This window comes from Podarcis filfolensis (genome assembly GCF_964270895.1).
Source record: "Podarcis filfolensis genome assembly, chromosome: 14".
Classification (NCBI taxonomy): Eukaryota; Metazoa; Chordata; class Lepidosauria; order Squamata; family Lacertidae; genus Podarcis; species Podarcis filfolensis.
Window position 1 is genome coordinate 15254078 of NC_139616.1, and position 27259 is coordinate 15281336.

At 45.1% G+C, this 27259-nt stretch overlaps 1 protein-coding gene across 3 annotated transcripts in view; it reads left to right on the forward strand.

Annotated features, from left to right (window-relative positions):
* The window catches only part of ADAMTSL3 (ADAMTS like 3), a 267376-nt gene that overhangs the window by 118665 nt on the left and 121452 nt on the right, over nucleotides 1-27259 (forward strand). For all 3 annotated transcript variants that reach the window (XM_083586149.1, XM_083586151.1, XM_083586150.1), the window contains one exon: nucleotides 26633-26759. In XM_083586149.1, the coding sequence (XP_083442275.1) occupies nucleotides 26633-26759 (127 nt within the window). The remainder of the gene's footprint in view (nucleotides 1-26632; nucleotides 26760-27259) is intronic.

Here is a 27259-nt window from a genome sequence, read left to right on the forward strand (position 1 = left end):
GGAGTTAGAGTTAGAGTTGGTTGAGAAGAGTCTGGAGTTAGAGAAGAGAGAGAGAGGATAATCTGTGGGTTGGGCTAATCTGATGTGAGAGAGTGAGAGAATCTGTTAAGAGGAGTCAGTCAAACAGTTGATATAATCAGTCAGAAGGTATTAGGAAGGTATAGGCTGGTAAAGAAACTAAAGTCAAGAAACTGACAGGAATATTATCTGAGAAACCATAAACTTGTTAATGCTTATAAAATTAACTTGTTTATTTGGTTCAATTTTAACAACCGTCTGGACTCAGTGTTTTACCCGAGAGTAACGGGTTGGTGGCAGCAGGGAAGCAAGCACAGTGGTGGCACAGGGATCAATAGACCATTAAATGTCTGGGGACCCTGTGTGATCGCCACAGTGTGCTGGTCCCGGGGGGTTACTGTGCGGCATGGTCCGAGTCCAGTCCAAGGTCGAGGGTGTGGTATGGAGGCAAGGAGTCGGGTGAGGTCAGGAACTCTGGCAGAAGAGCAGGACAGGGTGCCGGCAGGAACAGGTTACCAACAATGTTGCTCCAGCAACCTGGGACTGGGCTGGCTGGCTTTTATCTGCCCCGAGGCATAGGGCGGCCCCGGTCCACAGGTGACTCGCCTCTCCTGGCCTGGAGGCGAGCACTCCTCCTGCAAGAACTTAGTTCCCTCCGCCTCTCTGCTCTGAGCCTCTGCAGCTCAGGAGAGGCTGGAGGGTTACCGGAACCAGAGGCAACCTCACCTTCCCCTGACAGGGCTGAGAGTGGAGCACCTGCAGGCAATGGGTCCTCCATCACCTCCGGAGCCAGAGCAGACTCAGCTGGTGTCTGCTCCTGAGGATCCAGCACAGGTGAGGACCCTTCAGGCTCATGCCCCAGCCCCGGCTCAGCTGGTCCTGGAGCCGGGGACTCCTGTGTAGGCTGGGATCCCTCAGGTTCAGCCTCTGAATCCGATTCCCAGGCCATCACACACAGCTGGCTACTAGCATCACCCATCAGGACCACTCTTATCTCCATTCCAATGACGGGGTGCGTCTGTCCTATATGTTGCATCGGCCCTGCCACCAAAGAAGATTGTCCGATCATGGGCCAGCACAGTTTCTCTGAGGAAGCCTTCCTTCCTCTCATGTGAAACAGCTGCTCACTTGGTATGCAAGTGCTGTTTGTGGAAGCAGACACAGAAACCCCTGAGTGAGTATTGTGGGGATCTCCACAGCGGCAGTGCCTCAGGTGTCACACTTCCCTAGACTTTTAATGCAGCTACAGAGTGTTTGACGGGTGTAATCTAAGGCGGCCTTGTAAATAATCCTACAAAAGTTACTAGCCTGATGAAAGGAAAGCAGCCTGTATTTCTGTGCTGACTGCGGAGGAAGGAAAGTTGCAACTTGCATAGAAATGCAGGCTACTAACCTCTTATCAGACTAATTTAAAAGTTGCCTTTTATCAGCCAGATTGGCAGAGGAGGGAAAGGGAGACTCATTCCTCCTCTAACCTGCTTAGTTACTGTGCTGGTGATTAGGGATAGGAGAATACATCATTTTCGCTTTTTCTCAGTTTATCCATTTTTGAATTATGCTCAATTTCCACATCAGATTGTGATTACACTGGTAGCTTGGGTTAAGAACTTAATTCGTTCTGGAGGTCTGTTCTTAACCTGAAGCACCACTTTAGCTAATGGGGCCTCCCGCTGCTGCCGCGCTGCCGCCACACAATTTTTGTTCTCATCCTGAAGCAAAGTTCTTAACCTGAGGTACTATTTCTGGGTTAGTGGAGTCTGTAACCTGAAGCGTCTGTAACCCGAGGTACCACTGTATTACTTTCAAAAGTCCTCATGAAAACTCATCGGTGCAAATTTGTCCTAATGTGCATTTTGTGTTTCAATTTTTCCTAATGTACACATTTTTGCAAATCACCGTCCCCAATATAATGCATTTATGCATATTATTTTCATTAATATGTACATTACAATGCACATTGCCTTACTGTGAGCATTTCTGAATGCATTACTTGGCTGGAGAACTGTATCACAATATTCAGAGAGGTGTGGATTTTGATGGATGGCTGTGTTTTTCTGCTCATAATGCTTTGGAAAGTGCGCATTAGTTCGCTTCACCTGTAAATATAAACTGAATTGAATTTTCCCCCATCCCTTCCTATGGATGTACCATGCAAGTTGTTAAATAGAAGGCTAATCTTATGACTCTGTCTGAGGGAGCAGCAAAGTGGAAAAGTGTGGTAAGTAGAGCTATAGACCCTAAAAGATGGCATAAGCTTTTTAAAAATCCTAGCAGCTCCTTTGAAGGGTGGCATATAAGTATTCTAAAAGTTAATAGCTCCCCACCTTGTCTTTTGGGAACAGTGCCAGTGCAGTGGCTAAAATGACTGCTTTTATTCAGAGTTTTGGAATATGGCTAATGGTTAGGCTTGGTTTTTTTTTAATTGTGAGAATGGGCCACTGTGTTTTGGCCTGGTTTTCATTGTAAGCAGAAGCAGTGTGCATCAGTGATATTGGTTTCGTTTGAAACTACTTGTGTGGCCAACATTTCAGTGAATGGACCCACTTTGGTTTGCAAAAGCTTCTGAAACTTCGGGTGTTGAGCATGCGGTTTAAATGGGCCACACAAAGGGTGTAAAAAGCAAATGTTACGTGCACAATCGGAAAAAGCAGGTGATAATTTAAGTTGCTCTCTTTTTCGTTACGCATTTGTGTAAGTTTCCTTTTTTTATTAAAAAAAAAAAAGGAAAATAAGCCATGCCACAGCACAGCCCAACCCAATTCCCTCTTGAGTCAATGGACATTTTGTGTTCTGTATGTGTTTTGGATCCATAACAGTAGTCGGTTAGGAGACCCACTTGCACCCTCCTCTCGTAGGTGGTCTGTAATCTCTTAAGCTGCCCCTCCATGCTTCAGTTCCTTCTTTAATGAGAATTTAATATTTCTGAAGCACTCTGTTTTATGTGATGGAAGTGGCTTTGCAGAATGTGGAAGCATTCTCTAACTGTTGGTCCCCCAAAATGGAAAAGAATACATGGGGAGGGTTGCAGGGAAGGGTTGTTTGTTTGTTTTCTAAGAAGCAGTTAATTTTATGTATTAAATGCCCCCCCCCCGTGTTTCTTCATAGCTTAAATTTCTTCTCAGTGTATAACAAGCATTGGTTTAGCTTTATGATAGAGCTTTATGATAGAGCTTTATGATAGAGCTTTTTCTTGGGTTCCTTTTTTTTGTCTCAATATCACAAAGAAACAGACCTTAGAGTGAGAGTTTACAAATTTACTGTATTTGTTTAGAAACCTAATAGCCTACCTTTCAATAAAATGATTCTTAAAGCGGAGAATAACTCAATACAATCTAAAATGTTTCAGAAGCCCATTCAAAGGAGCAATGAACCCAAAAGCTTTATATAAAAAGCAAAGCAAATCCAATACATAGCCACACAAGCTTGTCTAAACAAGCAAGTCTTTTAGCATCCATGTTTAAAAGATTGTGGTCCCAAATCTGGCACAGGACAAAGCAGTTGATTTTGATTTCACTCTTTCTGATTTCTCCGCTATTAAATTTAGTTTCCCCCCTATTTCCACAACAGTTTGCGGTTTTCTTTTTTTAAAAACCCCTGCACGAAAATGTGTTTATAATTTTGTGTACGTTCCTTACAAAGTGTGTATTTTTGCACTGTTTTCATAGACATACACATTTCTCTGCATACTTCCCCCTAACATGCAGATAATTTGTAAAAATGAAAATGGGGACACTCACGATATCCCTTGGTCACTTCTAAAGTAACATAAACAAAACGGATACCCTTCATTTGACCCATGGGGCTTTCACTAAAATGTTCTCTTCCGTTTAATAAATTTTGAATGCAATTCAGATATTATTATTTTCTCATTAATTTGCAGAGAGTGGTGGAAAAAACGCAGAGCAATTTTTTGGCACAGTAATACCCATTGCAGTGTGTACATTTGTTGCTCCCCCCCCCAAAAAAAACAGATGAAAATTGTCAAATTTATTGTAGCATGGGCAACATTGTCACAACTCTTTTGACTCTCTTGTCTGCCTGCTCCTTGATATTTTATATTGCTCGTGAAAATGAACATATTGCTCACACCTTCTCAAAGGCAAAAGGGGTTGAAGAAGTCTTAACAACTCTGCGTTGCAGGATCAGACTTCAGTAGATGATTTACAGCAAACCAAGCATGCCTGGGAAACTGTACATTATAGCATGAACTTCCCATGGTAAATTTCATTCTCATGCCTCTGTTGACATAAAGAGAAATCCCCAGAGCCTTGTTTAATATTCCCTGTTATCTGTTGCACACGTGCCAAGATGCTTAAGCCTCACAGATGAGGACAAAAAGAAAAAGAGGGAGTGATGTATAATAGACAAGGCTCAAGATGCAATGACCTTAAAGAGGGACGAAGGTGGCGTGATAGAGACATCACTTCCCATGATGCAAGACTAAGCAAAAATGCTCCCCTCCCCCTTGGGTGGCCCTATTTGAAGGTTCTGAAAACAGGGTGGGAATTTTGGCTCTTTCAGGGATGGGGTGAATTTCAGGGATTGAGGTGAGTGAAGAAATTCCTCTTCTTCCCACTCCTTGAGCTGGTGGGGTGGACCGTTTTTAATTTCCAAATCGTGCCCTAGAACAATAGTGTTGTGATATAGCATTATTAAGTGACGCGGGTGGTGCTGTGGTCTAAACCACAGAGCCTAGGGCTTGCTGATCAGAAGGTCGGCGGTTTGAATCCCCGCGACGGGGTGAGCTCCCGTTGCTCGTCCCTGCTCCTGCCCACCTAGCAGTTTGAAAGCACGTCAAAGTGCAAGTAGATAAATAGGTACCGCTCCGGTGGGAAGGTAAACGGCGTTTCTGTGTGCTGCTCTGGTTCGCCAGAAGCGGCTTAGTCATGCTGGCCATATGACCCGGAAGCTGTACGCCAGCTCCCTCGGCCAATAAAGCGAGATGAGCGTTATTAACGGTAAAGGTAAAGGGACCCCTGGCCATTAGGTCCAGTTGTGGCCGACTCTGGGGTTGCGGCGCTCATCTCGCTTTATTGGCCAAGGGAGCCGGTGTACAGCTTCCGGGTCATGTAGCCAGCATGACTAAGCCACTTCTGGTGAACCAGAGCACCGTACAGAAACGCCGTTTACCTTCCTGCCAGAGTGGTACCTATTTATCTACTTGCACTTTGACATGCTTTCGAACTGCTAGGTTGGCAGGAGCAGGGACCGAGCAACGGGAGCTCACCCCATCGCAGGGATTCGAACCGCCAACCTTCTGATCGGCAAGCCCTAGGCTCTGTGGTTTAACCCACAGTGCCACCTGCGTCCCATAACATTATTAGGGATGGTAAATAACTGCCTTTGAAGAGGGACTTGCCCATTCAATCCTCAAAAGGCGCAGTTTGCCTTCTTTCTGCATGAAATTGTGCACGTGAAGTGAGATACAAATTTAAATGAATAAGCACATGTGTTAGAATGCAGCACACTTCCTACCTTCCCCTGTCATGCACCTATTTATGGGAAGCTGTCCTCTGCCTAGGGCACTGGCTTCGGTAGTTGTTAATGAAGCAAGGCAGGAGTAGCAAATGGGGCAGTTCAATGAACTAGGGTATTCCTCAACATCAAAGCAAGTTCAGAGCCCACAGCCATGCTATTCTCCCGCCCCCTTTCCTTTAATATATTGCTTTCAGAGTTGAAGTATGTTTCATGGTAAGCGGTCTGTGTAATGATGATGTCAAAAGACACACCAAGCATAAATCAAACTCTCAATACTTTGAAAGCCAATGGCTCCAGGCCAAAGAAAGCTTAGTTCATGTCAGATGCTGGCTAGGCCTGCTGGGAATCGCTCTTGTCCCATGGGAACTGAGGACGTGCCCCAGAATGTTCAGGCTAGCCTTCTGCGGCTGCATGTTGCAAGGGAAGGTGGGTCATGATATGTAAGCTAAAATTGGTGCAAACCTTATCTTGCATTGTTGATCTTCTCCACGAGCCTGCAGCAAACAGTCTGAAGACCGTCACGCTCGGTTCTTAGGAACGGACAGATCAAACTGTTTCTGTCTCATGTTGGTTTGGTCCTCCCCCAGATTTCATCCCTGTGGGCTGAGGTTCTGTGGGATTGACTGGCTTCAGATTTTCTCTAGAGAAGACTTCCTCGTTGCACATGCACCCATTTGACCATGATCCAGAGACCAAAGGGAAGGGTTCTCAACATTCTGTGCTTCACAAGGTCTGTGCCTTGTATGTGTATGTATTTATTAAATTTATGTACCCACTTCATCCGTAGATATCAGGGTGGTTCACAACATAAACATACAATATAAAAACACAAAATAAATAATAAAAACAAAAAACAATAGCCCCCCTCTCCCTACCCCTCCCACAAACACATATAAAAGGAGTATAAGATGTTAATCAGCCAAAGGCCTGGTTGCGTTTGGTTTGCTGTCTGGTCCTTGTCCTTTTAGACTTCTCTCTCCCTCCCCCCGTTTTTCTCGTGTGATATTTAAATCCCGCCATCTGCTTAAGAAATGAACATACTTGAACATTCTTGAATGTGGCCAGTTCTGCATTAACCTTCACAGATCGAAATGAAACATCCTGTGTTCATGGTTTTCATTTAAATCTAATTCCTCAGCCGAGTCCAAATGAGAGGGGAAGGAGAACTATAGAAACAGCTGTGGAAACTTTTTGGGTGATTCCTGGATTTACATTTTGTAAAATATTTATGAAGTTCCATAACCCCTCTAATGCATCAGAAATAATTTAGCCTCCCCCTCCACATTGATAATACTGCATGCTACCCACTGACTCTAATGCTCAGTCTCTGTCATTGTGGAAGAACTAAAACTATTGATTTTCTGCATTCCTAAAGCAGCAGTGTGAGTGGATATCCAGCTTGCAATATATACAATGATCCCTGGTGACATAAGAAAGTATGTATGGACCTTTGTCTATGCATTCTAGAAGGAATCAGGACCACCTCTATCCAGGGTTATGTGGTTCTCAAAACTACAGGGCTTCTCAGAAGCTTATTGGAAGCTTTTTGATAAAAAGGCTATTACAGATGGACAAGCTTGCCAGAGTGACTGGTTGACTGCTATTATTTATTTTTATTCATCTAAAATATTGCTTAATTGCCCTTCAGAAGATTTCCCACTCCAATACATAGGGCTTCAGAGTTTGCTCCTCTATATTGCACCAGACAGGGTGAGTGTACCAAGTGAAAACACACGATGCACTGTAATTCTTATATTTTGTTCCCACCCTTCCTGCAGTGAGCTTAGGACAACATTTTTAGCCTTTCATTTCCTCCCCTCACATATCTGCTTAATAGGTTAGGCCCAATGTAAACAACTACACTTCATGGCTGACTAGAGATTTGAGCCTGGGTTAAATGTATGACACACTGTTAAGACTGAGGCAGGTAAGTGTACTGTTTAGAAGGCTAGGCCAGGACCAGGGAACCCATGTTCAAATCAGGACTCAGCTATGAATCTCACTGGGCAGCCTTGGGCCAGTCATCATCTCTCAGTCTGGCCTAGTTCACAGGGTTGTTACAAAGATAGTGGCATCAGTCCTGTAACATTAGGGAACTGGATATATTATGTGGCAGGGACCATGAGTGCGGTTACTCATCATGCCACAAAACTCCAACCTTGGAGATGGTTGGAGTGGGACTATGGTGGCATGAAAATTAATTGTGGCGCCAGCTCCATCTCTTCCATTCTAATGATACCATGTGGGAAGCAACTTTGGGAGAGACTGTTGACGCCCAAGAACCAGCCCCCATTCACTTTATTCTTATATTATTTGTTGATTGGAGCTTTTTCTTCCTAGAAATTACTACAGGTAAAGGTAAAGGAACCACTGACCATTAGGTCCAGTCGTGACCGACTCTGGGGTTGCGGCGCTCATCTCGCTTTACTGGCCGAGGGAGCCGGCGTACAGCTTCTGGGTCATGTGGCCAGCATGACTAAGCCGCTTCTGGCGAACCAGAGCAGCGCACAGAAATGCCGTTTACCTTCCCGCTGGAGCGGTACCTATTTATCTACAGTGGTGCCTCGCAAGACGAAATTAATTCGTTCCGCGAGTCTTTTCGTCTTGTGCGGTTTTTCGTCTTGAGAAGCACGGTCAGTCGCAACTGCACCTCTTCAAGCGGTTTTAAGAAAAAAGGAAACAAACTCGCAAGACGTTTTCGTCTTGCGAAGCAAGCCCATAGGGAAAATCGTCTTGCGAAGCAACTCAAAAAACGAAAAACCCTTTCGTCTTGTGCGTTTTTCGTCTTGCGAGGCATTCGTCTTGCGAGGTACCACTGTACTTGCACTTTGACGTGCTTTTGAACTGCTAGGTTGGCAGGAGCTGGGACCGAGCAACGGGAGCTCACCCCGTCGCGGGGATTCAAACCGCCGACCTTCTGATCGGCAAGTCCTAGGCTCTGTGGTTTAACCCACAGAGTCACCCGTGTACCTCAGAAATTACTATAGCTTCTTTTTAAAAACAACAACAACTGCTCAGCAACCTCACAGATCTTTGGGTGCTGTAAGACAGCCTTACTTCCCCGGCCGCATTTCTCTCTATGTGTAGGGGAGTTATTTACTATGTTTGTATCCCAACCATCTTCCAAAAAACCCTCAAGATTTCAAATGCCTTCACATCGACCCCCGTTTATTCTCAAAACCAGAGCTTTCCAAACTTTTCATGTTGTTGACACACTTTTTAGACACGCATCCTTTCGCGACACAGTAATTCAGTTTTGCTAGCAAATTGGAGGTTAAGCTAACCCATTTTCTTCCCCAGGAGGAGAGCACGGAGCGTTGGCACGACACACCTACACATTGCAGCCAACACACTAATGTGTCGCGACACACAGTTTGGAAAGCTCCGCTCCAGACAAACTCTGTTAGGTAGGTTAGGCTGGGATATATTGACTTCCTAAGATCACCCAGTGAGTTTCATGGCTGAGTAGGGATTTGAAACCCTGATCTCCCTGGTCCTAGTCCAGCCTTTTAACACCTGCACCACGCTGTATCTTCACTAGGTCTCACTCTTCATGTTCAAATGCTCAAATTGGTGTGCTTGAAGCATATGATACCTTTCTCCAGCTTTTATATTTCCCGAGTGTGCCTCTGACTCCAGTAGGACCCCTGTACATCATACAGTTCTTTTTCATATCTGTAATATGTGGGTGTTTAGAAAGGGGCATATTGGCTTAATCCATTGTACACAGTATTATGTCGTTCTTATGCATTGTTGGTGTATGCCATCAAAGCTCATGGCAGTTTGCATAGCAGTATAAGCAAGAAAGCTAGGTGCCCGCCTGTAGATTCTGACGGTAGAAGAAAAAGCAGAGAGTGGGGATATAAGGTAGGGAATAGTGTGCACAAGTGCAAGTACTTGACAGGTCTTTTGCCTTCTTTGTAAGGCCTTCCGGTTTTGTTCTTTCATTGATTTCAGTGGAAGCCCGAGCTCCTCTTCTTCGTGTAACTTTGGCGTTTTCCATCCCATTGACATGAAATTTAAAGGAATTCTGCTACTCTCCCAGAGCATCAGAGCAATCAGATTAGCTGCCAAAGTCCTTAGTCTTCCTTTCAGTTGTGGAGGCTGACAAAGGTGTTCAGCCATATTTTTTTTATTATTAAGACATCTGTATAGTGTTGATTTAAACAACTAGATAAGATAATACTAATTTCCACATCTCTCTCTCTCTCTCTCTCTCTCTCTCTCTCTCTCTCTCACACACACACACACACAAACCTTCCAGATGTTTAATCAGTGCATACATTTTGCACGCTTTATTAGAGACCATTCACCCATTTCACAAAAATCTGTAGTGTAATTTTTCATTTCCATTACACATAAAAGGTCAGAACTTCAGCGTACTTTCTAAAAGAATGTTTAGCGTTTTGTGGGAGTTTACAATAATCAGACCATTACAACATTTTTATCACATCTTACAGTTACACCGTTATGGTTCTTTTTATTAGCTTGATACAGTCCCAATTCTTCCATTACCCTTTTTTTTAATACTGTCACTTGTTTCATTTAGGCAACCTCCTTCTTTCCTCATCTCCCCCCGTCCCTTTTTCTGCAAAAAAAGAAAAAAAAAGAATCACCTACTTATAATTATTTCTGAATATGCCCTAAAAGCTTGCAGATGTTTTCCCAATCTGCCTGTAATATTTATAGTTGATCCCTTTGCTCAGTAAATAGCCAACAATATGGGGTAGATTAACTTGAACAAATGCCTTAATCATTAAAATCTTTAGTCCTTTATGGCCGGCTGACATGGAGTACGAAGCTAAGTGAGGCAGTTCGCACGGATAAGCTATTGGCCTACAACCCTTCAGCTCTCTTCTTGAAACTAGGCATTCTTAATAAATAATTACACACACTCCGTTTTAAAACTCATGACAATTTTGTTGTTTGTTAACAACTCCTCTGAAGAATGGCTCCTGGCCTAACTTGTCCAGAACCATTGCAGAAAATTAGGCCTCAGAATCTGGCGCTGGCCCCCCCCCCCAAGTATGGCAGCCACTTTTTCACTGGCCTCTGAATTTGTATAACTTGGATTTCCATGATGGGATACAACCAGTCTGGTTTGTTTCTCCCTGTAGCATAAGGAGGAATGGAAGCATGGGAGTACAACGGAATGGTTGGTGGAGGCAAGTGTGAGTGGCAGGCGGAGAGTGCCTGAAAGGGATTTGAAGTTAGCCCGGCGGTTCCCAAACTCCCTCCCGCCACAGACCACTTTAAAAATTATTACAGTCTTAGCAGGCCACTTAATTATTTTTCTCCTTGCTGTAGCAATTGTGATGCACTCTACTAGATGCTGTATTATAATTATCTAGTTGTGTTTTTTATTGCTTCTTTTATTTCTTATGTTGCATTTTGTTGCATTACAGTTTCCATTCCATAGAATTCAAACTGCAGTGCAATAAAACGTAATATTGGAAACGAAAGAAGAAATAAAAGTAAAAAAAATATAGACACAAATATTTAAGGTGGACGTGCCACAGACTACCCGAATGAAGCTTGCTATCTGTGGACCACAGTTGGGGAACTTCGAAGTTAAACAATTGGACAGAGTTGGAGTAATTGAAAAAATGTGGAGAGAGTGAGGGCAGGGGTAAATGGCAGGGGAGACAGTTCTTAAAAGGGGATTCTGGTATGCTAGGTTAGGATATAAAAACTATTAGTTGTTATAAAAGCTTCTTGTTTTTTTAGCAACTGCCTACTTGTTTCTAGATGTTAATTTATATACGTATTTGTACTGGTTTTTAAATTCATGAGGATGTTCTGGTCTGCAGTATTCTAAAAGATCTCACCCCTTCTATTGTGCTGGTTTTGAATTAGAAAGTCAGGTCAATAAGGGAATAGTCTTACAGCTCTCTGTAAATCTGTAGTTGGTGGCAGCAGGTGATTTTGGGAGATACTAAGGGAAGTGTAAAAGGGACGCGGGTGGCACTCTGGGTTAAACCACAGAGCCTAGGACTTGCTGATCAGAAGTTTGGTGGTTCGAATCCCTGCGATGGGGTGAGCTACCGTTGCTCGGTCCCTGCTCCTGCCAACCTAGCAGTTCGAAAGCACACCAGTGCAAGTAGATAAATAGGTACCGCTCTGGCGGGAAGGTAAACGGCATTTCCATGCACTGCTCTGGTTCGCCAGAAGCGGCTTAGTCATGCTGGCCACATGACCCGGAAGCTGTATGCCGGCTCCCTTGGCCAATAAAGCGAGATGAGCGCCGCAACCCCAGAGTCGGTCATGACTGGACCTAATGGTCAGGGATCCCTTTACCTTTACTTTAAGGGAAGTGTGGACTTACCCAGTGGCTATTGGTAGCCAAGGCCTTATAGTGGACCCTAGGAATATCACAAGCTCTCTTAATTTGTGCCTTGGTCTCAGTGATCCCCCCTCGCCAGTCATTCTCTACCAATCTCTTAGACTCAAATTCCACAAACACTCCTCTTCAAGAAACCTCCATGCTGTGGGGGGGGGGAGGAGAAACCCAGTTCCTACCTCAGTGCCCTCCACCTTTTGGGGTAGTAAATATTCTGTGACCGCAGTTGATTCATTTGTTTATTTGTATGCTGCATTTTCACAAGAATATGTGAGACCCGTGACTGGAATGTAGGAATTAAGGGATATAATCTGTCCGAAAGGAATAGACCAATCAGGAATGGAGAAGGGGTAGCATTATATGTAAAGGATGTTCACACTTGTGAAGAAATTCGTGGCCTGGAGCATGGAAAGCAGATTTGAGAGTATATGGGTAAAAATTGTAGGAGAGAGAAACAATAGTGATCTTACTGTAGGGGTCTGCTATAGACCGCTAAGCCAGACTGAAGACTTGGAAGATGCCTTCCTAGAGCAGATTACCAAACATTCAAAAAGCAGGGATATACATAGTAGTCACAGGAGACTTCAGTTTCAATGCTATCTGTTGGAACTCAAATTCTGCCAAGAATGTAAGGTCCAACAAATCCCTCCGTTGCCTCTTTTACGATTCCATTTCCCAGAAGGTAGAAGGGGATCATCTTATCTTGGATCTGATCCCCACCAAAAGGGAGGAACTGATCGACGACTGGTGCTTTATGTTGCATTTAATCATGTTTCGCAACGACCTTCGATCTTAAGCAAATAAAACTGGCCAACCAGTTCTTTATTTTACTGATCCAGCCATTAAAGCTGTGTTGCGTTACGTAAAAAGTGCCAACATAATTCACAATCTATGGGGGTTTGCAAAGGGACACTTTCTGAGGAGATGCCAGCTTTTAAGACATCCTCTCCCCCCATCCCGCCACAAGGCTTTCATGACTTTGGGGGCTGGCAGGGAGGAGATATTTATCCTGAGCTCCTTGGATGTGCCTTGGAAAATGAACCAATTTGCTTCTGATTATTTATTGATTTCACTTCTGGGGTGAGTCCAACAAGATTCCTTACATCTTGAAGATTGTACCCATCTCTAGTTGTATATAATAGATCTTCCCATAACCTGTCGCATCTCATCCTTGTTCTGTACCTGACCTGCCAGATTGTCTGATGGCCCTCCACTTTGAATTTGTGTGTATGTGTGTTGCAATATTATTTGAATCCAAAGTTGTCAGCGCTTCACCTCCCTGTTACAGAACCTTGGAGCCAGCTGAGAGATAGCAAGCATAGCTTCAAAGTAGACGACTGCCATTGCTGATCCCACGGGCTTTCGTGAGATTTGTGGCAACTTGAAAATAAACGAGGGCCCTTTGATATAAATCTGCATCAATCTCATGAACATAAGCAAATGTAAGCTACCTCTGTATGGGTTTTTCAGCTCCTATCCCCTGCTTCCACGCACCCTGCAAGTCATAACCTTGTGTTTATGATCACCTCTTGACCTCCTCCCTGGGGTAAAAACCCAGATGATATTCTTGCGTAAGGATCTACTAAATAATGAAAGAAGAAGCAGTATATGAAGGCTTTGAGTATTGCTCTTCATGATCCATACAATGCATTCACCAGCCTGCAGTTAAACTACTGCTCTCTTCCCATTTATTTGGAGATGTCTTAAGCTTGTTTGCTAAGGACTCAGCAGTGTCACCTTCACACTGATGCACCAGTCTCTGTTGATGAAGTTGAAGCGGTTGCTAATTCCACCAGTAGTGGATGATCATTGCAAGCCAAAGCAGGCTTATTCAGCATTTCAGTTGCTACGTTTACAGTCGTACTTTAGTTTGCGAACGCCTTGCGAGTTGAACGTTTTGGCTCCCAAACGCTGCAAACCTGGAAGTGAATGTTCTGGTTGCGAACATGCTTTGGAACCCAAACATCCGACATGGCTTCCGATTGGCTGCAGGAGCTTCCTTCAGCCAATCGGAAGCCGCACCTTGGTTTCTGAACGTATTGGAAGTTGAACGGACTTCCGGAATGGATTCCGTTCAACTTCCAAGGTACCACTGTATTCCGTCTCCCCGAATAAACGTAAGAAACAGACTTAAGTGTGTGAGAGTCTCCTTAGAACCTTTTTACCAGCTGCAAGACTCCACCTTAGGAGCTTAGTTCATCATGATTCCTGCCTCTGGAATCCCCAGCCCCATGAAAACTGCCTTTGACGTTTTTCGGCTGTCACGTTCCATTGTTATCAAGCACAAGACAGAACTTTCCATTTCAGAATCACAACATTATTAAATTGGTATTACAATCTCACAAGTACTCTCTCTCTCTCTCTCTCTCTCTCTCTCTCTCTCTCTCTCTGTGTGTGTGTGTGTGTGCGCCTTTTGCCTAGCCGGTTGCCACAGAATATTTTAACTCTTATCATTTTCCTCTTCTCCCTTTGGTTTCCTTCTGTCATTATTTTTTCACATGCCTTGCCTCATGAACCATTTCTCAAGTTTAGAACCTTATGCCTGCAGTGCCATATCTATTGGGACAAACCAGAGTATATTTCAACTTCTGGTCATTACTGAAGATTTTTTCTTAAATTGGAAAAATGCTGGATGTTGCTTTTAAAAGAAAAACTCTCTGTATGCGGTTTTGGTCACCTCCACACTGTACGTTTCAAACACCTTTATACCACTTTAAAATTCATGGCTTCTCCCAAAGAATCCTGGGAACTCTAGTTTACCCCAAACAAAGTTACTGTTCCCAGCACCTTAGCCAGCTACAGTTCCCATGATTCCGTGGGAGGAACCCATGACTGTTAAAAGTGGTGTAAGAATGCTTTAAATGTATGATGTGTGATCCAGCTAGAGTAAATCCTGGACCCACTCCTTAAAAAGTTACAGCTCCACGTCAGTATTAATGTGAATGACTCCCAAATTAGCAAGGAGGGGTGAAAGACTATCTGCTTGGATTTCTGGGTCTCCCTTTTTATTCACAAGTAAACAAAACTGTACTACAGTTGAAGAATAAACTAAATATACTTTTCATTTGGTCATCCAGGTATCGTGTTTATTAGCTGGGTGATGGTCTGGTAGAAGTATGAACTGTGGCTCAGTTCTCATCTTATAAAAAAACTGTGATGTTGCTGAGTAATCGTTTCAAAGTTTTATACAGGCATCCTCCCACGGGGCAGGGAGAGCAGCGGGGATCCTTTGTGTGGCTCTGCTGGGCTGGGGGATCCTTTAACTCAGGGATCAGCAAACTTTTTCAGCAGGGGGCCGGTCCACTGTCCCTCAGACCTTGTGGGGGGACGGACTATATTTTGAGGGGGGAGGGAAATGAACGAATTCCTATGCCCCACAAATATCCCAGAGATGCATTTTAAATAAAAGGACACATTCTACTCATGTAAAAACACGTTGATTCCCAGATCGTCTGCAGGCCAGATTTAGAAGGCAGCTGGGCCGGATCTGGCCCCCAGGCCTTAGTTTGCCTACCCATTCTTTAACAACTGCTCGGCCGAGGGGAGTGGCAACTGCACACTCCTCAGCCGAGCCAGTATGGTGTAGTGGTTAAGAGCAGTAGACTCGTAATCTGGGGAACCGAGTTCGTGTCTCTGCTCCTCCACATGCAGCTGCTGGCTGACCTTGGGCCAGTCACAACCTCTGAAGTCTCTCAGCCCCACTCACCTCACAGAGTGTTTGTTGTGGGGGAGGAAGGGAAAGGAGAATGTTAGCCGCTTTGAGACTCCTTCGGGTAGTGATAAAGCGGGATATCAAATCCAAACTTCTCTTCTTCTTCTTTAAAGATGCAGAGGGAGGAACAAATTGTATGGACGCTTTGCTAATGCAGCTATTTTCTCCCTCTGCGTTGTATGAGGGCAGAGTGAGATGTTGACTTCACTCGGCGATATATCACTGGTGAGACCGCCACCGCTCCCGAGTTCCTCTGCTCTCAACGTGCTCTGGAGGAAGTTGCAAGCAGAGGGACTCAGAAGTGGTGGCGGTTTCATCAGCGATACACCATTGGGTGAAGCCGACATCGTGGTCTGCTCCTCATACCGGTCCTGGGTGATATATTGATATATCGCCCTGGCCTAATCCAGGCTTCCACCATGAGGCTTCATCTGGCAGTTCCAGAAGTGCCATCTTCCCACAAGAAATGGAGGAATTTGAACACTGGCAATGAGTACCAGGGAAAACACCTGTATCCACTGCCTCACAAACTGCAGCGTTTCTAAACACATAAGTACGATGGAGTGTTGAACATCATGACGCCTATCTATAAAACAGCCAGCATGGTCCATTGTACTTTGCTGGAGCAATGAATAGTAGTGTTTTCAGTGCCACAGAGTCATTGCCGTCCTCCTAATAGGAGGCAATATGGTCAGGTGTGTCCTCATCACCTCCTACCCCCATGCAATGAGTGAATCCAAGCTTCCCAAATCTATGCATTATCTGAAAGAAAAATGAAATAAAATATAATGTGTATTTATATCTGTGGAAGTGTACAGCACACCAAATGCTAATAAACCATACCTTTCCAACATTGCCAAGACCGACAGTATAACTCAAATGCACTTGGTCCTGGCCAGACAGACCTCAGTACTGTGGATCTTCTAGCCACAAATGGATCAACTACAGTTTTGTAAAATTCCATGTTGGTCAGCCTCCAAATGGTAATAGCAGTGTGCTTTTCCAGTGGTATATGCTCTGTCATTATGGGGTTTTTTCCTTCTCAAAGGTTGACCGCAGTTCCTCCACTATTTCAAAGAGAAGAGTGGCCTTGTCAAGTAAAAGGGCCTGTGATATTAGTTGTCGTCCCGAAGTTGCAAGACTTATACAAGTTATTGTCACACTCCGTGGGCTGGCTGGGTGTGTCTCCGGGGCTGTCACAGCCCCAGAAATTTCTGCTTCTCGCCAAAATACGAGTAGAGACAGGGTTGGTGGTGCAGCGCAGTCCAAACAAACCAAGGTCAAACACAGGGGATGTGTGAAGGTTAAACCAGGATCCAGAAATAAGGTCAAGAAACAGTATCAAGGAACATTCGGTATCATGGGGTATTCCAGAAGGTATAACGCAGCAAGGAGGAAGAACTGGAGTCGGGAACAAGGAACAAGGTACCAAGAAGCCTAAGATCTGTGATGTTTCCAGCAACTAGAAAGCTCAAGAAGGAGACTTTATGTACCCTGGATTCCTAAACCACATCCTAACCACTGCTGCTGTCCATGAAGGATTGTTTACTTGTGAATAGAATTGCTACTCACAAGTAGCCCCCCCCCCGACCCTGAGCCAATAGATCAAGGGTTCCCAAACTTGGGTCTCCAGCTGATTTTGAACAACAACTTCCATCATCCCTAGCTAGCAGCACCGGTGGTCAAGGATGATGGGAATTGTAGTCCAAAAACTGCTGGAGACCCAAGTTTGGGAAACCCTGCGATAGATGCATACAGTGCCATCACTCTCTGACCTTTTTGCCCTGGTGCTCTTGAAGTCTGGAAGAGAGGCTCCACCTCCTCTGACATTTCCAGAGGTTCTTCCTTGGGTATTCCAGAGCTCCCTCAGCATTCTTCAATAGGATCCTGAGCAGTGGACTCAGGGGGCTCTGGCTGTTCCTCAAGGCTGTTGACCTTTGGGGTGCCCAGTTTGTCCTCCAAGGCTTCCAAGCCTGGCATGTGATTGGGGCTGGGCATGACATAATGATCTGGAAAAAACAAGTAATGGCGATGTATCTTGGGGGGCATCTTATCCATGAAACTCTTGTTACAGAACTGGAGGGGGGTGTTCCTCTAAACACTAACATTAAAAAATGCTAGGGTTTTGTGTTATTTGTGATATGAAGGGCTGCAACGCTGCAAAGAAATTCCTGGGTAGCCTGGCCAAACTAGGGCTGTTAAGAGAGCCATTGTGGGTCATTAACAAGATAATGGAATTTCTTGCACCAGGTGTGACCGCAGACTGGAGATTTGGAAGGTTGCCAGGGTAACTGCTCTGGGAGAGGGCTTCTGGGAAGATGAAAGAGGAAGAAAGGCTGAGATCCATCTTGACTAGGGAGAAGGAAGGACTGCCTGCAGTGCTTTGGGCCATGTTGTAAGATTTGGACCTCCTCCATGCAGGCGGAAGGTGTAAATATGTGAACAGACTGCATGACAGTCTCCGCCGTGTCTTCCATTCTCCAAAGGACACAGACCCTGTGTGCGTGTCTGAGATCCCATGTGCTCTTGCCACAGCTTGGCAGAGAGAGGGACAGGCCTCTGGCTCCCTTGTAACACTATTAGCAGCTATGCCCTGCCCATCACTTAATGTCTGAGTGTTCATTAACTCCATCTGTGGAGTTAAAGGGTTCTGTTCTTCTGTGTCTTCTCCAACCACATATGCACACAGTGATCTTAGCAGTGAATCTAGAAGAAGAAGTTGCAAATACAAGTTCACTGTTTCTGGATCCATCTGTGAGTGATTAGATATGATTGCATTTACCTGTATGTGTATACACCCCTTAAGGTGAAGAAGAAGAGGGGACCACAAGAAGATCTATTTGCATACAGTTGTATGCTCAGGTTCACATGCGTTCATCCAGGCTCACCCAGTACCAAAAGGGGAACTTTGAAACACTGCTCACTTCCAGTGCATTTATTATTGGTTCAACTCATTTCTGTACATATCTCAGAGGGGTTTACAACCTGACTTCAAAGCATTGGTAGAGGATTACAAAATACAAAAATAAGACATTTCAAATTTAAGTCCAATTACAAAACACCTGTTCAAGGAAGCATGATTAACAGGGAAACGGCAACTTATTGCATTGATGTGTGGAGCGGACCTGCATGATAAAGAAAAATGCTGCACACTGACAGCACACATGACTTAAAAGCTGTCCACATTTTAATTGGGCTTCCCGTAACAAAAAAATGGCATGTAGCACAGAAAAGCCTTATAAAGAAGGCAGACAGGAACATAGGAAGCTGGCCTTATTTAGTGTCAGAGCAGCTGCCCATCTAGATTAGCATCGTTAACACTGACTGGCAGCAGCTCTCCCAGGTTTCAGACAGGGCATTCCCAGCTCGACCTGCAGATGCTGGGACATCATCATCATCATCATCATCATCATAATAATAATACCATAGATTCCGGCATATAAGACGACTTTTTAACCCCGGAAAATCCTCTAAAATGTCAGGAGTCGTCTTAGACGCCGGGTATGGGTTCGCTGGGCAGCGGCAGTGCACAGCGGGCTCTGCACTGGGAGGAAGCCGCCCGGCAAATGCCCAGTGATGCTAAGCCAGCTTTGCTGCGTGGCTTCCTCCCGGCGTGAAGCCCGCCACCCACTGCCGCTCCCCAGAGAAGCTGCCGCTTATTAGGCGACTGGGCGTATAAGTCGATCCCCCAATTTTGCCTAATACGCCGGAATCTATGGTGGTAATAATAATAATAATAATAATAATAATAATAATAATAATAATAATTTATTTATACCCTGCCCATCTGGCTGGGTTTCCCCAGCCACTCTGGGCAGCTTCCAACAAAATATTAAAATACAATAGCCCTTCAGATATTAAAAGCTTCCCTGACAGAGGATGAGATGGTTGGATGGTATTCTCGAAGCTACCAGCATGAGTTTGACCAAACTGCGGGAGGCAGTGGAAGACAGGAGTGCCTGGCGTGCTCTGGTCCATGGGGTCACGAAGAGTCGGACACGACTAAACGACTAAACAACAACAACAACAAACAGGGCACCTTTCAGATGTCTTCTAAAAGTCTGGTAGTTGTTTCTTCCTTTGACATCTGATGGGAGGGTGTTCCACAGGGTGGGCACCACTTCTGCCTGGTTCCCTGTAATCTCGCTTCTCGCAGTGAGGAAACCGCCAGAAGGCCCTCGGTGCTGGACCTCAGTGTCTGGGCTGAATGATGGGGGTGGAGACGCCCCTTCAGGTATACTGGGCTGAGGCCGTTTAGGGCTTTAAAGGTCAGCACCAACACTTTGAATTGTGCTCCCCCTGCCTATTTTTCTCCTGTGTTTTCCTTCTTTACCTTTCCCCTCTTGCTTTCCCCCCTCCATTCATTCAGGCTTACCTGCTTATGTAATGGTTATCTTTTCATTGCATGCGTGAAGGGATGAACGGTGGCTGAATGTGTAAAGTTCCTTTATTGTTAAAAAATAAATCCGCCATAATTTTTTTATTGGGTGGTTTAGGGAAGATTTAAAGTGCTGCACTGAAGGAGAGAGAGAAACAGGTTGGAAAATTAAGTGTGTGTGTGTGTGTGTGCAAACACATGTATACATTAAGATACTTAGGATCAACCATTTAAAATTTATTTTCACTTACTGCTAAAATTAATAAAATGTAAATAAAGATGATAATGCATATAAATGTGAAGAATTTGCTGCCCTTTGCAGTACCCCAGATTTGTTGCCTGAGCTTGGCTTCCTCGCCATAACTTATAATACCAACCCTGTCCCTGAGTTTGGCCCGTAATTAGCAGCTTCCCAGGATCTTTGGCACAGCCGCTTACATTAATCAGTACAATGAATAAGTTACTCAGATACGGCACACGAAGGGAGCATTGTGCAGAGCTTAAGCCAGTATTTTGGAATTCTGTGTAGATAAACAAAGCTTAACATTTTCTTCGCACTCAAAAGGGTAGGATTACATCGCTCTGTATAATGCACTCTGTTAGTGGTATTTGTGGGAAGTGTTCAATCTCCAGTTGTTTCTTTCACATGCTAATATTATCTTTAGGAGGTCAAAAATAAAATAAAAATGGGAGTCAAGACAGATCCTGGACCACAGCCTTGTCCTAATGGCTTGTCCTGGAGAGATAAGCAGTCCACTATGGTTGCTTCCTTGAAGATCAGGGATGTGGAGGCTTTGTCCTCCAGATGTTGCTGGACTACATCTCCCATCAGCCCCATTTTTTAATGGAAAAGGGATGTGTCTGAACACTTTAGAAAAGGTTCACCAGCACTTTGTCTTAATACTCAAAGTTCTAAGACTTTTTTCTGGTTATCTTTATAGTAAGAAGGAAGGAAAGAAGTGGACCTGTGAATAACGTTAGCATTGGGGAATTCGTTAGTATCTCAGTTAGTGTGTGGTCACTTGTGGATTGGAAAGTGGCTAATTTCCTAAATTAGGATACTTGATTAACTGCTGATTAACTGTAGTCCTTCTTGAGCGTTCGCTGGAATAAGATGGAATGTGAATAAGCCTTTTGCCCTGCACACAGAGCTCCTTCGTGCAAACCAGCAAACAAACCAAAGTCTTCAATTAAATTCAATAATATTTCACTTGAGCTGGGAAACTGTGCTTAACAGTTTCAGAATAAGCTGGGATATTGGTGGGGGACTTGGTGGCAAGCATACTCACTCCCAGCTCAGGTTGATTTGCTAGCTCCCGCCATTTCTGCACTGAGAGGCTTTGGCCTCAGTGATCTACGCCAGACTTCCTCAAACTCGGGCCTCCAGATGTTTTTGGCCTACAACTCCCATGATCCCTAGTGTGCTGGGCCTGGGGGTAACCCGAGAACTGTGGTCCAGGTCCGGTACAGAATCCGAAGGTTCCGCTAGGAGTCAGGCTGACAGGGCCAAGGCAGGACACGAGGCAGGAAACCAGGCAGACAGGTACAGGATCCCAGGCAGGATCTAGCACACAGCAATGTTGCTCCTGCAACCTGGGGCAGGGTCCGACAGCCTTTTATCTTTGTCGGGGTAACGGCCTGTCGTGATCCCCCAGTAACTCACCTCCCCGTTTCGCCCAAAGGCGAGCACTCCTCCTGTGAGTACTCAGGTCTCTCCTTCTCTCAGACCTTAGTCTCTGCAGCTCGGGAGATGTCGGTGGGCTACTAGACCCAGGGACCGCCTCAGCCTCCCCTGACCCAACTGGTAGTGGAGCAGCTGTAAGTGATGGCCCAGCTGAAGGCGATGAGGTAATCCCCACATCTGGAGCCAGGGCAGGCTCAGCCCCCTGACTCGGCCCAGCTGGTGTTTGTTGCAGGGGAACCTGTGCAGACTGGGACTCTTCAGGACCAGGCCCCAGACTTGGTTCAGATGATGCCTGAGGCAAAGGATCCGGTGCAGACTGAGACTCCTCTAATTCCGAGCCCGAGCCCCAGGCCATCACACCTAGCTAGCAGGACCAGTGGTCAGGGATGATGGGAATTGTAGTCTCAAAACATCTGGAGGGTCGAGTTTGAGGAAGCCTGATCTATGCTGTAATAATCTCCTGGATAGATTACTGCAATGCATTCAACCTGGGGCAATCCTTGACGACTGGCCAGAAGCTGCCCAATGGGAAGAGGACATCATATCCCCTCTATCCCCAGGGCACTGTCTGTGGTCGACTAGGCCTAAATCAGGTAAGCTCACGAGGGCCCAGTGAGAGGCAAGGGGACACCAGAGGTCACTTTGTCAAGGATCTCCATCACACCTTGTATGTAGCTCTTCCACTGTAAACACAGTCCCCAAGAAATGCACGTCCTCCTCCTTTTCCTTTGGATTTTCGTAGCTAGTTTGAAGAAGAAAGTAATTTTGATACCCTGGGAAAGCTGTTTTTCCGAGTGGGAAAGTGCTGTGCTTTTTCTCCTAGCAGAAAAGTAGGAAAGTGATTTTTTGAATCCCTCTTTGCAGATGTTTATCTCTTTGGCAGCAGGCTTTCCAGACTCCTTGAAAAACACTCTCAGAATGCGTGAGAAGGCCCCCAGAAGAAAGGTTTTATATAGGCGTCCTCCAAAGAATCTTGGGACTAAACATAATCCAGCCACTATGCATCATGTAGAAAGCGATCGGTTTGAAAGGAGCATTTTTATTTTCAAAAACGAGAATCTGGAGGTTCATTTGGTGATCACGCAACTAATTGCACAACTCGTTTCATAGAAATATTTCAAAGCCCATTCGCAAGTTCAAAGGAAAGAAAGCGAGTGATGAAGGAAACTGGCCGAGCGACAATTAATTGTGGAATATCTAGAACTTTGCAGACTTTGGAGTTATTCAGAATTCCTCATCTAGCAGAATCCTATAGTTTGTCACTAAAGTGTGCTTGCTTACCTTTCTGTTAACCTGAAATTCAGTGGCCTCTCCTTGATAACGTAACAGGCAAAAGCTGCGATAAAACTCCTACGGAGCAAGTCCAACCTTGGCCTAAGCAATGGGAGGTTTCGCTTTTCAAGGAAGTGTGGAAATTCCATATTGGAATGTTGGTGGCCTCTCCCTTTGCTGTGAATATTCATTCGCTCGTCCTCCAGTAATGAATGTCATGTGTGCACAGAAAACCCTTTCCAAGATACTGTGGAACGGGGAAGGGAAATGCTGTGTTCCCATAATTGTTGTGCTCTGTGCCACACACTGCAAAGGCTGCATTGTTGCGGTAACACACAGTCTGTCACTGCAGGCTGTTTAGGCTTAGGGTCTGTTTTCTTCTTGCCAATCTTGCTGTCGCTAAATTGATGGCAAGGCTCCCATTGACTTAAGTGGGAACAGAATGAACCTAGGCTTCGCTGAAATATAGTAGGGTTGTTTTTGTGCAGTATTGGTGTTTCGATGGACAGCTCCAAGCTCGCAATGCTGTCGCTTTAATGTCATGTATACTGGCGTAGCGTGGAGGGTAAAGTATGTGTGCTATGAGCCAACAGTTCTGCAGTTCAAATCTCACTAGGTGGCCATAGACCAGTCATTGTTTCCCTGACATCAGCCTGCCACCTGAGGAAACCTAACAGTGACCTACTTTATAAAGGTAAAGGGACCCCTGACCATTAGATCCAGTCGTGGCCAACTCTGCTGCGCTCATCTCGCTTTATTGGCCAAGGGAGCCGGCGTACAGCTTCCGGGTCATGTGGCCAGCATGACAAAGCCACTTCTGGCGAACCAGAGCAGCGCATGGAAACACCGTTTACCTTTCCGCCGAAGCGGTACCTATTTATCTACTTGCACTTTGACGTGCTTTCGAACTGCTAGGTTGGCAGGATCAGGGACTGAGCAACGGTAGCTCATCCCGTTGCGGGGATTCGAACCGCCAACCTTCTGATCGGCAAGTCCTAGGCTCTGTGGTTTAACCCACAGCGCCACCCACGTCCCGCATCCTACTTTATAGGATGGCTGTAATGACTGAGATTATGTATGTGAAGCACTCTGCACCCTCAACTTGGTTAAGTAGTATTGTTAAGAAAGCGCTGAAGCAGTGAGCTATGCTTCGGGCGACCCAGTGGATCTCTGGCTGAACTCTGCCCCTTTCCACATGGCTCTTATACTTCACAGTCCCATTCAATCTTTCCTCAATACATTGACGTGCTCCTCATTACTCGTGAGTCATGAGACGTGTCAAGGGCAGTGTATATCTGAGATTTGGTACCTTTTTGTAGGAAAGAACATTGCAGATCTAAAATGTTAGCCTAATATTTGGGTTTATGTTTTAATTGGTTAGTATGTGTGCACCTGTCTTGTACATGGATTGTACAGGGCTATTTTTCCAGCTGGAACTCACCGGAACTCAGTTCCGGCACCTTTCAGGTGGGGTGCCATTGCCATTATAAGAGAACAATGGGGGGGGGGAGCGACCATGGTGTGTCCCAGCACATCTTTTTCTAGAAAAATAGTACTGGGTTTGAATTGTATTGTGAAATCGCTTCGAGGTGCTTCATAGGAGATGCTTCATAAACGAAATTATGTGCACCATTAAAACTCACCGGTTCAACAGAGAATGCTGGATGCAGCTCGGCAGTTCTGCATTTCATGTAGAATGCTATTCATCATAAGCTTAATTGTTTATAATTTCCCCCATTGAAAATCAAAGGCGTTTACTCCCTAAGCAGTCTAGGATAAGTCAGAAGAATGTCTTGTGTATGGTTAGCTTAGCTGCCCAAGCAGAGCTGCAAAATGCGGCAGCCAGCAAGCTGAGGAAAGATATTTGCAAAACAAAAAAGCCATGATTTGTAAAAGGGATTCATGCTTATTGATAAAGCCATTAAAAGTTTTCCCGATGGAAATTTCAATTTATGGTGATTGTATCATCTGTACTTTTAATTTGTGTTTGACACTGTTAATGGCCTTGTAGGCTGAGCAAATGCATTTCTGGATGGTTAGCAAGGGAGATTGGGATTCACTAGTAAGATCATACAAAAATGAGATACTAACAACTGCTCAGAAAAGCATTTTAATGGCCCACACATCTAGCAAATGGTCTCCCCCCCCCATATGCTGTGCTTTGTTTATATAATTAGTTTGTGGTGTCTGAAAAAGTTCAGTAAAATTCAGTTTAAAATAATTGGTACACTTATGTTTTCCAAAAAGGTAAAATTACTGAATAAACTGGTACCACGGAAGGGAGTATGTGATGGGACTGTGATTTGCAGCCAGCCAAGGGTTCTTAATTCTTGATCTGAAGCCAGGATTCTGCTTGGATGGGGAACTAAGGTTATTCTAATGCTTTTCTTGCCTCTGAAGTTAGTAAGTGATGAAAGGCAACTCTAAACAACAGAGTTACAGATATCTTCAGAGTTACATTGGAGGGAATAGCATTCAGCTTACAAGGAATCCCCATATTTCTGAGACAGGAATACCAAAATAGGTTTGACTGCTATCGTGAGAATAGTTGTTTTAAAGTCGTCCCCCCCGCCCCCCGCTCAGATGTGAGAATCAAGACGCACTTTTGAACGAATGAGGACGAAACCTATAGAGTAGCCACGTTACATAGGATACACTATTATTTTTATTTTTATTTATATAATCATTTATATGCTAAATGGCTTGAAGGCTGTCAGAGGGCAGTTCTGTTTTCGAAGGCCTGCTCTGTCTAAAGTCCAGCAGAAAGATAAAAAGGTAAAGGGACCCCTGACCATTAGGTCCTGTCGTGACTGACTCTGGGGTTGAGGCGCTCATCTCGCTTTATTGGCCGAGGGAGCCGGCGTGCAGCTTCCGGGTCATGTGGCCAGCATGACTAAGCCGCTTCTGGTGAACCAGAGCAGCGCACGGAAATGCCGTTTACCTTTCCACCGGAGCGGTACCTATTTATCTACTTGCACTTTGACGTGTTTTCGAACTGCTAGGTTGACAGGAGCAGGGACCAAGCAACGGGAGCTCACCCCGTCGCGGGAATTCGAACCACCAACCTTCTGATCAGCAAGTCCTAGGCTCTGTGGTTTAACCCTCAGCGCCACCCGCTTCCCTAGCAGAAAGATACAGAGGGCTAATAAGAGAGGGGCAAGACTTCTGAAGTTTCCCATCTGCAGTTAGCACATGAGAATTAAACTGAGTAGGCACACTCAGGGTCACCCACTCACTGGCTTGCCTGTTATGGCGAGTAGTCTGGGACTTCTGTTTAAATTAAAACACTTATTTCACACAAACACACATGTTTGTTTGTGTGTGTGTGCATGAGAAGAAGACGACGACCCTGGTTCGACCAGAGAAAAAGTGAAGCAGGAGACAACGTCAAGGCCTTCTCCTGCTAGACTGTCCCCTCCTCCCTCTGCCCAGCCGACTTACATTTTATATCACTTGTTTTAGTAGTTTAAAATTGTAAACCGCCTTGGGTGCCTTGGCAGAAAGGCAGTGTGTGTGTGTGTGTGTGTGTGTGTGTGTGTGTGTGTAAGCTTGTGTGAAGTGCTGTTATTTGCTTTTGTGGTTAGATATAGTACGTGCTCACACACACAAAAATCTGAATCCTCTTTTTTTTTTAATCCTGCAGTTTCAATTTTTCAGCGAGATAACATTATTATTATTTTATTAAAGAAACCAAGAGAAGGCCTGTAACAACCTCGCCCTTTTTTCTGACTGTCCTGTTGACATTGGCAGGCGGTTGGCTGTGATCGGCAACTCGGGAGTAACGCCAAAGAGGACAACTGTGGGGTCTGTGCAGGAGATGGCTCGACGTGCAGGCTGGTGAGGGGGCAAACTAAGACACACCTTTCGTCAGAGAAAAGTAAGTTAATTATTGTTCATTCTAATCCTCTAACCCCCAGTGGTTCACTCGGAGCTCTCTGGTTCTGCAGCTCCTGCTCAGCCTTACTGTGCGGGATCTGGTGCTGGAGCGGCACACGACAACTCAGTGTGCTCAGTGGCTGCAGGATTCTGATGCGGGAAGGGGTAGGTGATGGGAAACGGTATTTGTGTATGGGATGGACTATCCTGGAAGAGCTCGTGGCTGGCTAGATGGAACCTGGTGCAACATTTTTCCGCAGGGTCCCTCTTAAAAGGTAAAGGTAAAGGGACCCCTGACCATTAGGTCCAATCATGACCGACTCTGGGGTTGCGGCGCTCATCTCGCTTTATTAGCTGAGGGAGCCGGTGTACAGCTTCCGGGTCATGTGGCCAGCATGACTAAGCCATTTCTGGCGAACCAGAGCAGCGCACGGAAACACCGTTGACCTTCCTGCTGGAGCGGTACCTATTTATCTACTTGGACTTTGACGTGCTTTTGAA